At 47.8% G+C, this 12,940-nt stretch overlaps 4 protein-coding genes and 1 non-coding gene across 5 annotated transcripts; 3 read left to right on the plus strand and 2 right to left on the minus strand.

Moving 5' to 3' along the window:
- Positions 1-78: 78 nt before the first annotated feature.
- Positions 79-1,717, minus strand: FOIG_14778 (uncharacterized protein; the record flags this gene model as incomplete). The annotated part of the gene is made up of 2 exons (XM_031216063.1): positions 1,665-1,717; positions 79-1,617 (listed from the first exon to the last, which is right to left on the minus strand). The coding sequence occupies exons 1-2, from the start codon at positions 1,704-1,706 to the stop codon at positions 79-81; spliced, it is 1,581 nt and encodes a 526-aa protein (XP_031054204.1). The 5' UTR covers positions 1,707-1,717.
- Positions 1,718-3,002: 1,285 nt separating this feature from the next.
- On the plus strand, positions 3,003-4,124 carry FOIG_14779 (uncharacterized protein; the record flags this gene model as incomplete). Its single annotated transcript, XM_031216064.1, has 1 exon — positions 3,003-4,124. The coding sequence occupies one exon, from the start codon at positions 3,003-3,005 to the stop codon at positions 4,122-4,124; it is 1,122 nt and encodes a 373-aa protein (XP_031054205.1).
- Positions 4,125-5,311: 1,187 nt separating this feature from the next.
- Positions 5,312-9,229, plus strand: FOIG_14780 (uncharacterized protein; the record flags this gene model as incomplete). The annotated part of the gene is made up of 1 exon (XM_031216065.1): positions 5,312-9,229. The coding sequence occupies one exon, from the start codon at positions 5,312-5,314 to the stop codon at positions 9,227-9,229; it is 3,918 nt and encodes a 1,305-aa protein (XP_031054206.1).
- Positions 9,230-9,380: 151 nt separating this feature from the next.
- Positions 9,381-10,612, minus strand: FOIG_14781 (uncharacterized protein; the record flags this gene model as incomplete). Its single annotated transcript, XM_031216066.1, has 4 exons — positions 9,381-9,780; positions 9,828-10,213; positions 10,259-10,326; positions 10,372-10,612. The coding sequence occupies 4 exons, from the start codon at positions 10,610-10,612 to the stop codon at positions 9,381-9,383; spliced, it is 1,095 nt and encodes a 364-aa protein (XP_031054207.1).
- A 1,520-nt stretch (positions 10,613-12,132) lies between these two features.
- Positions 12,133-12,204, plus strand: FOIG_14782. Its single transcript has one exon. It is a non-coding gene; the product is annotated as a tRNA-Pro (tRNA).
- The last annotated feature ends 736 nt before the right edge of the window (positions 12,205-12,940 follow it).

A 12,940-nucleotide genomic window follows, 5' to 3' on the forward strand; every position in this document is an offset into this window, starting at 1 on the left:
AAACAGTCCTGCACCGCTTTTGCCTCCCTAGAGCTGCTGCATAATACCCCGTCAAGACAGTCCATGGAAAATGACACCCTACTCATCATCAGATGAGCCTGAATCCGACGAATCAACATCTGAAGAAGCACGACCTTCATCATCGTCCGAATCTTCGTCAGCAGAAGCATCTCCAGGACGACGACCAAACGCAATCTCTAGGAGCTCAGCTATATTTGACCCATCCTCTGAAGAATCCATCTCAGAAGAATCACCATCGTCATCCTCATCAATCTCCGCAAAGAACCGTCTACAAAACTCACCAAGCGACCCTGTCTTCCAAATAATATCATCGTGCAGCGTTTCCCTCTTCTTCTCAGCTGCCGTTTCATCGTATTTACTCCCGTGTATCTTGCGCATATTCTCATGGACCCGTGCAAAGACCAATTCACATGCGTCGATGTCTTCGGTGCGATTTGTCTCGATATAACTATCGTCCTCATTGGCTTGGGCGGTTGGGTCGAAGGGGACACGTAGTATAGTGTCGCCTTCTTTTTGATAGCCGCATGTTTCGATGTAGAATGCTGTAAGCGTCGTTTTGCTCAAGGTTGTGAGTATTTCTTGCCATGTGCCGGACTCGAGGTAGACTCCCATGAGTACAACTTCTCGCAGAGCTGTAGACCGCTGGAAGAGAGATATGAGTGCTTCCCCGGTTATGGATAGGCTCTGCAAGTCCAGTACTTCCAGGTTCAGGGGTTCCAGTGCTGATGAGTCCAGCACCAATACATCGGGCCCTTTCACCTTGAGGGTATTCAGGTTTGTCGCGAGTGGTATCAACTGTCGGACGTATTTGTCGAACTTGTCATTAGCTTGGTTATACCGAAATTCTAGGTCCTCGTCTTCCTCAGTACAGTGTCCATAGTGAACACTCAGACGCTTGAGCTGCTTGAAGAATGCCTTTGGAGTGTGAGATCCCCCTTCATCATCATCATCTTCAAGGAAATGCCCAAAGTCATACGCTAGAGGTAAAGAGAGGTCGAGTTCTTCCAGATTCTTGAGCCCAGATCTGTAGAGAGCTGCTGAAAGAGACTCGAAGAAATTATGAGTGTCCTGAACCCAACAATAACTGCCCTGACCCGGGTCATCAAAGTCTTGTCTGAACTTATAAGGAATGTCCTCAAAGTTAAGCTTCAGAGCTTTGAGGTTCGGAAATCTCGGTAGTGCGCTGTGAATTACAGCGCCTAATCGTGCAAGGTACTCCAGGTCTTTGTCTTTCTCCTCAGGTGCAGGCTTGTAATCTTGGAAATCATTCGGACCTCGTACTTTCAGGCAGATTTCTAGACGGCGGATGATTTTCCGAAGCGAGGGATCCTTTGACAGTTTTACAAGTCGCGCGGTGCCGGTAACGCCCTTGCTGGTCACGGCGGTTACGCCCCATCTTGTTATGATACTACCGGAGTAGATTATGGCGTGCTGAAAGAGAATGGGTGTGATTATCTGAGAGAACAGACGATTTACGGCACGCAGAGACGTCAAGTACGAGCGTCGTTTGATCCCTATTATCTCGTGTTGGCCTAAAGGAGGCTCGTATCCACCAAAGCGATGTCGCTCATAGCCATCGTGGAGGTACGACACAATCTACGTCCGGTCAGCATCAGTAAAGTATATAGTGGATGATTATAAACTTCTTGGAGGATTTCAGGTGGCAACCTCTCAAGAGAAGGCATGTTGCTCAAACCCTCAAAGGCTGTGAAAGACGAGCGAAGTCGTGTCATCAACGTGTAGTGATAGTGGGGCTATTCCGGAAATCGTTGCATCCTTTTTCCGGCGCTTCTAATTGGTGGAGCGGCATGGCTGTGAGCCAAGCTACGTACAGTACTTTACAGAGGCATGAACTCGACATTTGTTCTTGAATCAGGTAACTCAAGCTTGTTTTCATGTGATGGATGTAATGCCGGCGATCGATACATAGCAACACAAGTTGTTTACCAGCCTCGGGAGCCACCAAAGTTCTAAGCCTAGCCACATAACCAGCCACGGCCAGCTTCCTCGTACCAGAACCAGGTTATGTCCCAACAGATTCTGGCATTTGACAGTTGCCCGCTTGGGAACAAACCAAAAGAGGTTGCATCTGCCCCGTAACTGTGTGCTGTACTAGTTCCAGTAGTGGGACCATGTGGTCGGTAGCGTGAGCCGACGCCGAGCACTATTTGAGTTTAGCTTGCGATGTGAACTGTTAGTACCCGCAATGGAGCGCACTCTATTGTGCCCTTCCAAAGCAAGAGGATGTGCCCCTCGATTTCGTGGGCTTACTTGACACGTGCTATGACAGAAGGTGCAACTAGTAGATTAGATCCAGGGTTACTTTGATGACGTGGAACATCACGTCAATGGACATAGAAGGACACAAAACCCTCCGAGCTTCAACTGGAACGTTCGATCAGGACGTGACAGACAGATTTGCGCATGGACTAATGGCCACAGTGGCAAATGTACGAAGGATCTCAGCATGTGCGATATCTGGATCGCACAAACGAGCTCGGGTCACGACTATATTGGTATACGCCTTTCCCCCCGGCAAAAAGGAAATACGGTATTTGCTCCTCTCTAGTAAAGCTGCCCTTGAGCAGTTATGCTCATTGGATCGAGAGACGTTGTTCAAGAGGCGATGAATGGCACATTCAGCTTGTCTCTATACCATGGTGCATAATCAGGCCAGTGTTGATGCCCCTCCCCCATCGCAAACCAGTACCGAATTAGGGGTGCCCATTGACGTGTGCACTGATGATCTGCAGAACCTCGGCAACTCTCGTCTTAATTGACTAACACGGTAGTCCAATTTTAGCGACAGAGGCGGAGTCCACTAAGAACACAGAAACTAAGCAAGCCAAATGACAAAATGTAACCAGATTTACATGTGGCAGCCAACGATCATGATTAATTATATAAAGGCTAAACCCAACTTCCTCGACGGACCAAGATAATTGAACTCCATCTTCATCAGTGTTTACAATACACGCAAAATGGCTTCACGATCCTCAACCGCCGTGTACGAGTCCAACTCGTCACGTCTCGATGCAAATCCGTCAACCAGCATAAAGTCGAGACAGAACCCGAAAGACTCTATGAAGTCTACCTGGCGCCGAGCCGATAAAAGCAACTGGACATGGTCGCACTGGTTCTTCGAAATCCTGGGCATTCACCACGTCACTCTGGACAAAGACGTACCTGTGCACCAGAAGCGAGACAAAGTTCCATATACACCAGAGTGGCAGTTGCACCGTTGGGTGCTTGTGCATTCACTCGTCCCGATGGCTATACATCACGCCTATGTTTTATACACCGGCCAGAACCTCACACCCATCCAAGCCTTTATCTTCTACAGTATCGCTTTCAAAGTCGCTGCGGTGCACCAACTACATGCTCTTCGTCGAGTGGGACACCAGACGGGCTTTTTGGATGGTGATGTACATGAGAGAGATGGAGTACCTGATGTTGGCGTCACGAAGGTCGTCAAGAGCCTCATCGCCACCTCTAGCTTTCGTCCTGTCTTTACTGTATTTCTCAGCTACCGCACCGCCCAAGCTCCTTCATCCATCAGCTGGGTTTGGCTACCACTGGAGATTGGCCTTTACGGTATCGTGCTAGACTTTTGGTTCTACTGGTACCATAGACTCATGCATGAGGTCGGCAGTCTTTGGAAGTACCACCGCACGCATCACTTGACCAAGCACCCCAACCCGCTCCTGACGCTCTACGCCGATTTCGAACAGGAGATTTTCGATATCGCCGTCATCCCACTTGCGACATATTTCTCTCTCAAGTTCATGGGTCTTCCTATGGGCTTCTACGAGTGGTGGATATGCCACCAGTATATCATGTTCACCGAACTGGGTGGCCATAGTGGCCTGCGTGTCTACACGTCACCACCTGGCACTCTGAGCTGGCTGCTTCGTCTGCTTGATGCTGAGCTTGTGATTGAAGACCATGATCTTCATCACCGGAAGGGCTGGAAGGCGAGCGGTAACTATGGCAAGCAGACTCGTTTGTGGGATAAGATCTTTGGTACTTGCATTGACAGGATAGAGTTGAAAGAGTCGAATATGGATTGGGAAACGACTGTAGACCTTCCGATCTTTTGGTAACAGTTTCTTACAGCTGATTTGGGCGGTGTCTGCAAACTCTTGTATGGTTTGGGATATGTAGAGGTTTAAATGCTATTATTAGTATACTCAGCCACTGGAGTTTTGAGCCTAAGTATCGTATTCTGCACGTAGTTGCCTATTTGTGTAACGTGTAACGCCCAGTGTATGTTACAGATGATGGTACAGCCAGCCTTGTGTGACCGGAGTCGCTATTTGTCTAATGCCGCGGCACAAGTCTTCTCACTTCAAGTCACCGTTCAGGAATATGAAGCCAAATACATGTCAGGTTTGCGTGTAAGTAAGTTCTATGATCATGCTTCAGCCCACAGAAGTCATCTTTTTTCAGCCTCCCCTGTTAATTCATTCCTTTCTTTGTCGACAAATGGCTTGCCAAACCCTCTTTCGCCATGTGAGACAAGACTCCGCCCTTAACCTGCCATTGGCTTAGTAATGGGATACAAACGATAAGCCCTGTGACACCCGACAACCTTGTCCCTCAATTTATGGGTTTGTTGAGCCTTGAAATGCTGACCGGCTTGGCTGTACATCACCTCTGAGTGGGCGACCCATTGATGGAAATGACATTTACGAGTCGGGCTTTGGGGTAGAGAAGATATACTTAGTCACCTACGATTGCACGGCTAATCATTATGTTCTTGCTCGTGTTCCCTGTACATGCAACAGTTGACGACATAGCCATGCTCTGTGTCGCCCAGCCAGCCCCTTGTGTAATGCGGTGGCGTATATGCCCCCTCACCTCAAGCTGCCATTAATCACGTAAAGTCAGTGAAAGGTGTCAAGATTATCAACGAAACTACGTCGAAATCGTATCATTAATCTATCTGTGTAATCATCATCGGAGCAGAGTATATACTTACCAGCTTCTTTATAATCACCTGGTGGTGCTCTATTTATTACCATCGGCTCCTCTCTAGGTGAAACAGGAGTCTATACTCCAAGTTACGATTGGATAATCCAACGGAACACAAGGGTCTAAGCCCTGATGCCTCTAAGGGCATCGCCTCCTTCAGCATCGGAGTCGCTGCTTATTTAGTCATATGGCTGTGAAACACAGATCTGGGTAGTTTGAGTCAATAAATACCACAATGAGAGGGTTTTACGGCATGTCAATATCCTCTTCCATGTTCTTCTCGTAATAGATCAATCTATCAATCTCACCATATTCAATGGCTGCCCCAACCCCAGACAGCGTTCCAGAGAGATCGCATCTTCTCTTTGAACAGAGCCCTACCGAGGATGAGCCTTCTCCTGACAATACCGCCAAAGGAACATCTACGTCAAACACCGATAAGCAAACAAAACCGCCATTTTGGCTAAGCAAGTATGCATTGCTCATGTTTTGTGTTATTTTCATCACCCTGGCCGCCTCTCTTATCGTTCTCAAGTACGTCTCTGACGCTCAGGATGGTTTCCCGCTCAACTTCTCCTCCAGCGAGTATACTTGGACTTATGGCCCAACCGCCATCCTTGTCATCGTCCTGAGTCTCTGGAGACGGGTCGATTATTATTTTAAATCAGCTGAACCTTGGAGAGAACTTCAATCTGGGCCTGTGGTTGCATCCAAGTCTTTGCTTCTCGATTATGTTTCGCCCTTCCAGCCATTCAGCGCATTCCACGCTTTCAGAATTGGCCATTACCGAGTTGTTGCGACAATCTTGTCCTTTTTCATCCTCAAAGGCACTATCCTTATCTCCACTACCCTCTTTTCCGTTCAATCATCCCTCCACCATCAATTGTTCAACATCACATACCGAGATGTTTTCGACGCAGAGAAAGCTTGGACCTCTCCGGCTTTCTACTCAACCTTGCAATTTGAAGACTGTGTCTTCTTCAGCGGGGGCTCCGATCAGGGCATCTGGCACTATCTCGCACGCCTGAACAATGCCGTGGCAAATGATTCTACTTGGAAAACTGTTGATGGAAGAGTGACGCAGAGATTCACCCCGCCACAATCGGTGTTCAACCTAACAGCACTCGAAGCTCCCGTCGATGTTTTCGTTCCACATGTCGCCTGCGAAGAGGCCACTTTATCTATCGACTATGATGTTCGTAGGAGTCGTGTGGAGTACTCTTGGACCTCAGACACTTGCTCTACAGGAAGGCATGATGCTTATCTTTGTCCTGATCATAGGGCTTCGGGTTACAACATTACGACCTGCGGAGAAACGCCCCGGGCATACAGTCTTCATCGTGCAAACTGTTCAACGAGTCTTACACATGATGGTGATGCTGAGTATCGCTGGTCAGATGATTTAGAGGACCATGACATTCGATACGCGATTACAGTCGCGCAGTACACGATTGATATGGATGTCGCGGAGCATAACGTCTCCCAAGCCATAAGCCTCGTCAATCATTCGGCTGTTATATGCAAGATTGGGTATAATATTGTGTCAGGTTCCGCAACTCTAGATGTGCTTTCCGGGGACGTCTCGTTGAATCCTGTGGAGATGAATGGGGGAAGACAGTTGAAGAATTTGACCAACTCATCCCTGGCAGAAATGCTTATAACAAATCTTGACACTTCGTCGACGGCTCTCGTTGTTGATAAGAATGTACCTATCATGACAATCGAGCCTGGTGTCACTGACATGGGCTGTGGCGCTGGCGATGCATTTGCTCAACTAATCGCTGTAAAGCTTGGGGAACACTTCAAGCCTAGCATTCTCTGGCAGCCCTTTGTACTCAGAAATATTTCCATTGACATTCTAGAAGGGCTGCTTGACGAGTTTGCTCGAGAGTCATTGCTAGTGAACAAACTTACAAATGGCACCGCCAAAGGCTTGGTAAATGAGACTCGGCTTCATATGCGGACTCTGGCTGTTTGTACTATGGCTGCAAGCTTCTCAGTATTGGCGGCAATATGCTTCCTGATGCTCATTTTCTCTCCCGAGAGTCTCTGGATCCCTTCTATGTGCGGTTCAATCGCTGGCCATGCCGCTATATTAATCAACAGTCCATCACTGCAAGATTTGCTACGGAGCGAGGGGCAGTCAAGCGAAAAGGAGCTGGCTGATAGCTTGAAAGACATTACATTCAAGACAGTTGTTAATTCTCCCGGGAATCTTGGTGTTGAAACTAGTGAGGAAAGCCCCTCGCTGAGCGATAAGTCCGAACCAAAGAGCTTGAAGGATAGGAAATCCTGGACCCCGATATCTGGGCGGCGTCGGTTTGTCGTCGCAACACTGGCATTTCCTTTGTTGGCCATAGGAGGTCTTGAACTCTTACAACAACTGTCGAACAAGAGGCAAGGTCTTGTTGATATGCATAGGACCGACTCAACCTCCATTTCATACACAATACGCATAGCTTCGACGGCTACTGTCTTTGCCATAGCCACATTGGTCAACAGCCTAGATTTCACTATAACAGCCTTTGCTCCTTATAGCAGTCTTCGGGGAGCCAATTCACCCCCTGAAAGAAGCATCTTGTTTCATTTGCTCTCTGTGTCTCCATTCCTGGTCTTCTTCAAGTCATTGAGGGCTTGTCATTTTGGCCCCGCCGCTTCCAACATCTCCTATCTCTTGAGCAGCTTTCTTACAATTATCGTATCTGGTCTGTGGACTCTCACTGGTCCTGTCACCTTAGAGGGACCATTCTCTGCCATGGTGGGAAATTGGCGGTCTACGTGGCCTGTTGGGGCTGTTGACGATGGCGGGGCAGCAATGATTCTCAATCTGGTTCGATATGGCGGTGCCAACACGTCCTCTAGTATTTGGCAAGATTTGGTGCTACCACGTGTCAGCCTTACCTCATCTACTCCCATATCTGATGATATATACCGATCTGCCAACTACACATACGCCATAGGAGGGTTACGGCCACTACTTGACTGCTCCGTAGCTCCACAAGAGAATCTGACAATGACAATGTGGAGGGACGTTGGCTGTCGTCTTGTAGCCAATGACGAGGAGCAGGACTGTTCGTTCAAACGCACAAGAGTAACCCTTCGTCGTCCAGAAGGCTGTGAAGGCCATGATACAGACGGCACCTTCTCATTTGGCACTGCGACGGAGGGAAGGGGAGCTTTTGAAGCCCCGAGGTGGGTTGGCAGGTTCCTGGATCTGAACACAATTCTGGCTGGTTCCAATGCCTCTTGTCCGACGATCGGAGTGCTCTTTGGACAGATGGGAAGCAACGATACATCCGATTGGAACATGACAGCTTTAGTATGCACTCAGGGACTTGAACAAGTCCCTGTAACCGTCACATACAAGGGCAATCCGTCCCTCAGAGAGATTAATGAGCAACATCCACCGAAGCTGGAATTAGAAAAGGCATGGAGATGGATCAATGGTACCTCAAAGTCCAAAGCATTCGGATACCAGCCTGGACGCTTTCTCGACGCCGATCTAACGCCGTTTCCAATCGATGAACCTGATACCAGGACGTTTGATGAAGACGACGATCCCTTTTTTGATCACCTACTGCATGGTCCTAACAGAATAGAAAGGGAGAGTCTCCTTGGGCCAAGCAACACTGAGAAGTTGATTCGCGCTGTCCAAAGAGACTACAGTGAATACATGAGACACGTAATTGATCTTAACTTTCGTGCAAATAGCAGCAACGCTCATGACGATCTCATCTCCGCCGAAGCTTTGCCGAACGCGAGGCCATCATCAGTCGCTACCGAGATAACTGGGACGACATCTGCACAAGTCACTCGTCTCGCCATTCACACGACTTCAAAGCTCCTACTACAAATTCTCCTAGGTTTAATGGCCCTCCTTAGTTTGGCGAGCTACCTTCTTGTAAAGATAGACGGAACACTTCCGCGCAATCCGTGCAGTATTGCGAGTACCATGGCATTCCTGGCTGGATCTCAGCTATGCGATCGAGATGCAGGTATTATACCGCAAGGAGCTGAGCACATGACTGATGGACAGCTGAAGGAGGTTTTCGATGGCTGGGTGTTTAGTCTTGGGTGGTGGCAGAAAGAAGAAGCTTCGGTGGAGTCCGAAGAGCCGAATGATGATGCGAGTACATTGGGAGACAGAGATGTTCCAGATGAGGCACAGGAAGGTCAAAGAACTCCTGGCAGATTTGGTATCGATGTTGGGCGAGCGAATGTTTCCAAGTTCTAATTGGGAGACAGACAGCGGGATACTGGAAACCGATATGAATACATCAGACACCAAACCAATTCTTGAAATCTTCATATACAAATACTAGAGATATAAATTTCATGTCGCTTCTATATATGCAGCGCAAAGTAAAAACTCAATTGGTATCACTTCAAACATTGCTTCGCCTCATTGCCTCGGGTATCTCAGTAATGACCTGCTCCACATCCGTCTTGACATAAATCTGTCTTCCAGCCTCACTTCCCCGTCCACTATGCATACTTCCCTCACCACCAACTATCTGACTTCTCAGCGCAATCTCATCATCAAATCGTAGTCTGTTTCCTTTTCCTCCGTTGGAGATGGTTGGGAAACTTGATCTGCTTTTGCTACCGCCTTTGCGGCGCAGGTATCGCAAGAACGACTTGAAGCTGGGGAGGCAGGCTGATACTATGCCCATTGATGGCTCGACTGAGGACCATATGGCTACGGTGCCCATGGCCCATGTGTTATCGGCGGCTTTGGAGAAGACGTCTAGATAGTATACGCGTACAGCACTGGCGATGCAGACTCTGCGTAATGTTAGTAATATTCTGGACAAACAATCGTTGTGACTTACAGGCCTCCAAGAGCCAAGACGCCAAACACAGCTCCCTTCTTCTCTCGACTCATCTGAAGCTTGAGCACTTCAGGCACTGGGATCAACAGCACAATGACGTTGGTGAAGAGATTGATGATGGCCAGAATGACAAAGAACTGACCAACGTCGATACATGTTCCCTCAGTCCCTTTGAACTGTGTCCAGTAATGGCTCAAAGGTGTACAGCAAAACACCATGGTGAAAAGGAATATCACGGGATACGATGCCACCAAGAAGGTACCAAACCAAAAGGCGATCTTGAATGAGAGGCTACCTCGGCTGAATATTCGTCGGTAGAAGAGGAGGATCGATACTTTTGTTGTGAAGACGGAAATTGCGAAGAGATAACTGTATATGTATGAGAGCTAACGGCATTAGTATGAGAAACTTAATACATGACGCTGACGAACCTTGGAGACCTCAACCATCTGATCTATTGTTAGTGCCCAGACATGCTTACCAGCGCCAGCTTGGCCAACTAACAATATTAGTAATTATCAATCAAAAGAACCGATTGACTTACCAACTACTACCATGGCCCCAGTAGCAGCCACAAAGACCCACGATACAATAATCGCATAGTCATCAAGACTCAAACCATAAACCTGCTGCGTGCGAATCACAAGGCGTCCCGCCAAAAACAAAGCAGAGATAAGCAACAAGGTAAGAACAACAGCAGCATTCTTGGCCTCACTATTAGCCGAGAGATCTATCCCCTCAGGCGGTGGGCCAAAGACAGCAACTACCAAAGGGTCAACATCCATCGTGCATAGTCTTGTACCAGAAACTCCCCAGGACCTGAAATGAGCGAGACATGGGGGCTTTTAACAGCTACGGCAATGCAAATCATTATACAAATCCTAACAGAACAAACCTCGTGATTAGCGGTGGGACATATTCGTTGCATTCTCCATATTATACAGCGGGCTCGGCTACCATTATCAGGGGGTCAACTCGTCCGAAACGAGGCGGGTCGCCAGGGATGTTTTTGAACCTCGTGTTGCGAGCGAGAGTCTTGGTTCTATTTAAGTTTCGGATTATGCATAGTTTTAGGAAATGTGATGACGACGTCACCGTTTTTATTCTGGGCATTCCGCCTCTTTTTGTCAAGGTTGAGGCTATTGATGGTAAGGTTGAAGGATATGACCGTGAAGAATCAGGTGGTGCCGGTATTACCGTCCTGTCCTTGAATTGCCGTGTTTCATCTTGACTACCCCTAGCACAGCTACATTGGGAAACTCCAACCTGCGACTGACTCGAGTATTTTCTTAACGTTACATTCGCGACCTTGCGTATAACGGCGCTGCAGTTCTTATCAACCAAACCCCAATCAAGATCCTTGTCTCGGCAACGTGGCTTTTGTCATTTCTGTCCCCAATATCCACAATTGGATTGAGATTCTGCACCTTCTCTTCTTGAAACAGACAAGTCTTAGCAATGAATAGGTATGGAGTTCGTCGCAATTGCCGCGGTGATAAACTGGGGTTTGCTGCCGGCGTCCCGCAGAGCCTTGACGAACGCATGCAAGGATGTGAACATGGTGGACCAATCGGTAGACGGCATTTCATGACTGATAACGGGCTTCAAACCATTCGAGTTAAAGATCAACGCCAAGATTGAAGACCTTAATAGAGTTTGTCTCATCTTGGCGGGAGGCGCGCTCCCCGAAAGTATATGCAAGAGATATTAACATTGAATACTACGGTGGCAGACCTGCACCGCAGTCTTCTCGATTGGGCTATTCGTGACGCCTGATCTACGCTATAATGTCTGGATCTATAACTTTGTGCTTAAGCGAAGGTTAATCGGGAAGGTCCTTTTGTGTGTGATTTGAACTGGAGGGAGATAAATGCTGCTTCCAGGTTTGAGGAAGTCATGAGGTGATGAGGATTGTTTGTGAGAGATGTGATTGGTGACGAAAAGAGTGGTCCGAATAGTAACTGCCGGGTGATCTTTGACATATGCAATGGCCAAGAGGTGCAGCTTTTGTGATAGATGACTCGCGATAGAGGATGCATATGATGTGGTGTTGACCCTGATGGCGAAATACAAATTCTTGGCGTGCCGCTTGATCCAGAGCTCGGGAAGCCGCGGATATCGTGTTTCAATGGGAACGAGACTTTGCGAGTAGCGTGATTCGGTCTCAGGGCTGTGTCTGGCGTGGAGTACAGGGAGTTCCACCTGAAGGTTCCTGTGCTGATGATGCTGCTGTTGTGAAAACGACCAGACTGGGCGGGGTATATAAATTTCACTCTGAAGCCGATTATTAACAATTACTAAAATCGGCTTCATGGTCTAGAGGTATGATTCTCGCTTTGGGTGCGAGAGGTCCCGGGTTCAATCCCCGGTGGAGCCCGTTCTTTTTCATGTTTTTACGAATTTGTCTTTTTGCTTGATTACTGCTCCAGTGCCTTTTGAAAAATGGCATATTTCTTTCCCTTTCATTTCTCTTTCTGCATTTCTCGTGGGGTCCATTGACCTATTTGTTGTAAGCAGAAGGAGATATAATAAGAGACTAGTATACCTTCTACGTCTCTGCTAACAACAAAGGATGTTGTGCGTGCATGCGAATTAGTTACTGGACTAGACCGTTCACACAGCCTTAATATGCTTTTTTGTTGACACTTGGCGAGGTGCCTTATTGGATCAAACTTGAGTTAGCGTTTGACTTTGAGGTGCAGGCCAGTAAGAGTGAGTTCCAGCGGCGATAACTTCACCAAACAAATATGCAAGATGCATTATTCACCTCTGGCAGAATCCCTTGAACCAAAATGCTGTTAGCCCTACAAGGAGAACCTTTTCAATAAGTTAGACTCAAGGGGAAATAAACTTTGTGTCTTCTTGGATATAAAATACTGGTTTCTGACTTTGCTGACCCGATTAACATTTCATCAATTCGTGAGCCAGAACTCGTTCTCTCAGACTCACGTCAACTTCTCCCAAGGCTCGCCTACTTCTCTCATAATATTTCTCACGCGCAATGAGATCTCGCTACTCAGACCGTGGCTCAACCGCCGGGTTGCACGTCCCAGCACGACCAGTCAGCACCGACTGCTATGCAACACCATCGAACGCACCCCTACGACGAGGAC

The sequence above is a fragment of the Fusarium odoratissimum genome (assembly GCF_000260195.1).
Source record: "Fusarium odoratissimum NRRL 54006 unplaced genomic scaffold supercont1.44, whole genome shotgun sequence".
Classification (NCBI taxonomy): domain Eukaryota; kingdom Fungi; phylum Ascomycota; class Sordariomycetes; order Hypocreales; family Nectriaceae; genus Fusarium; species Fusarium odoratissimum.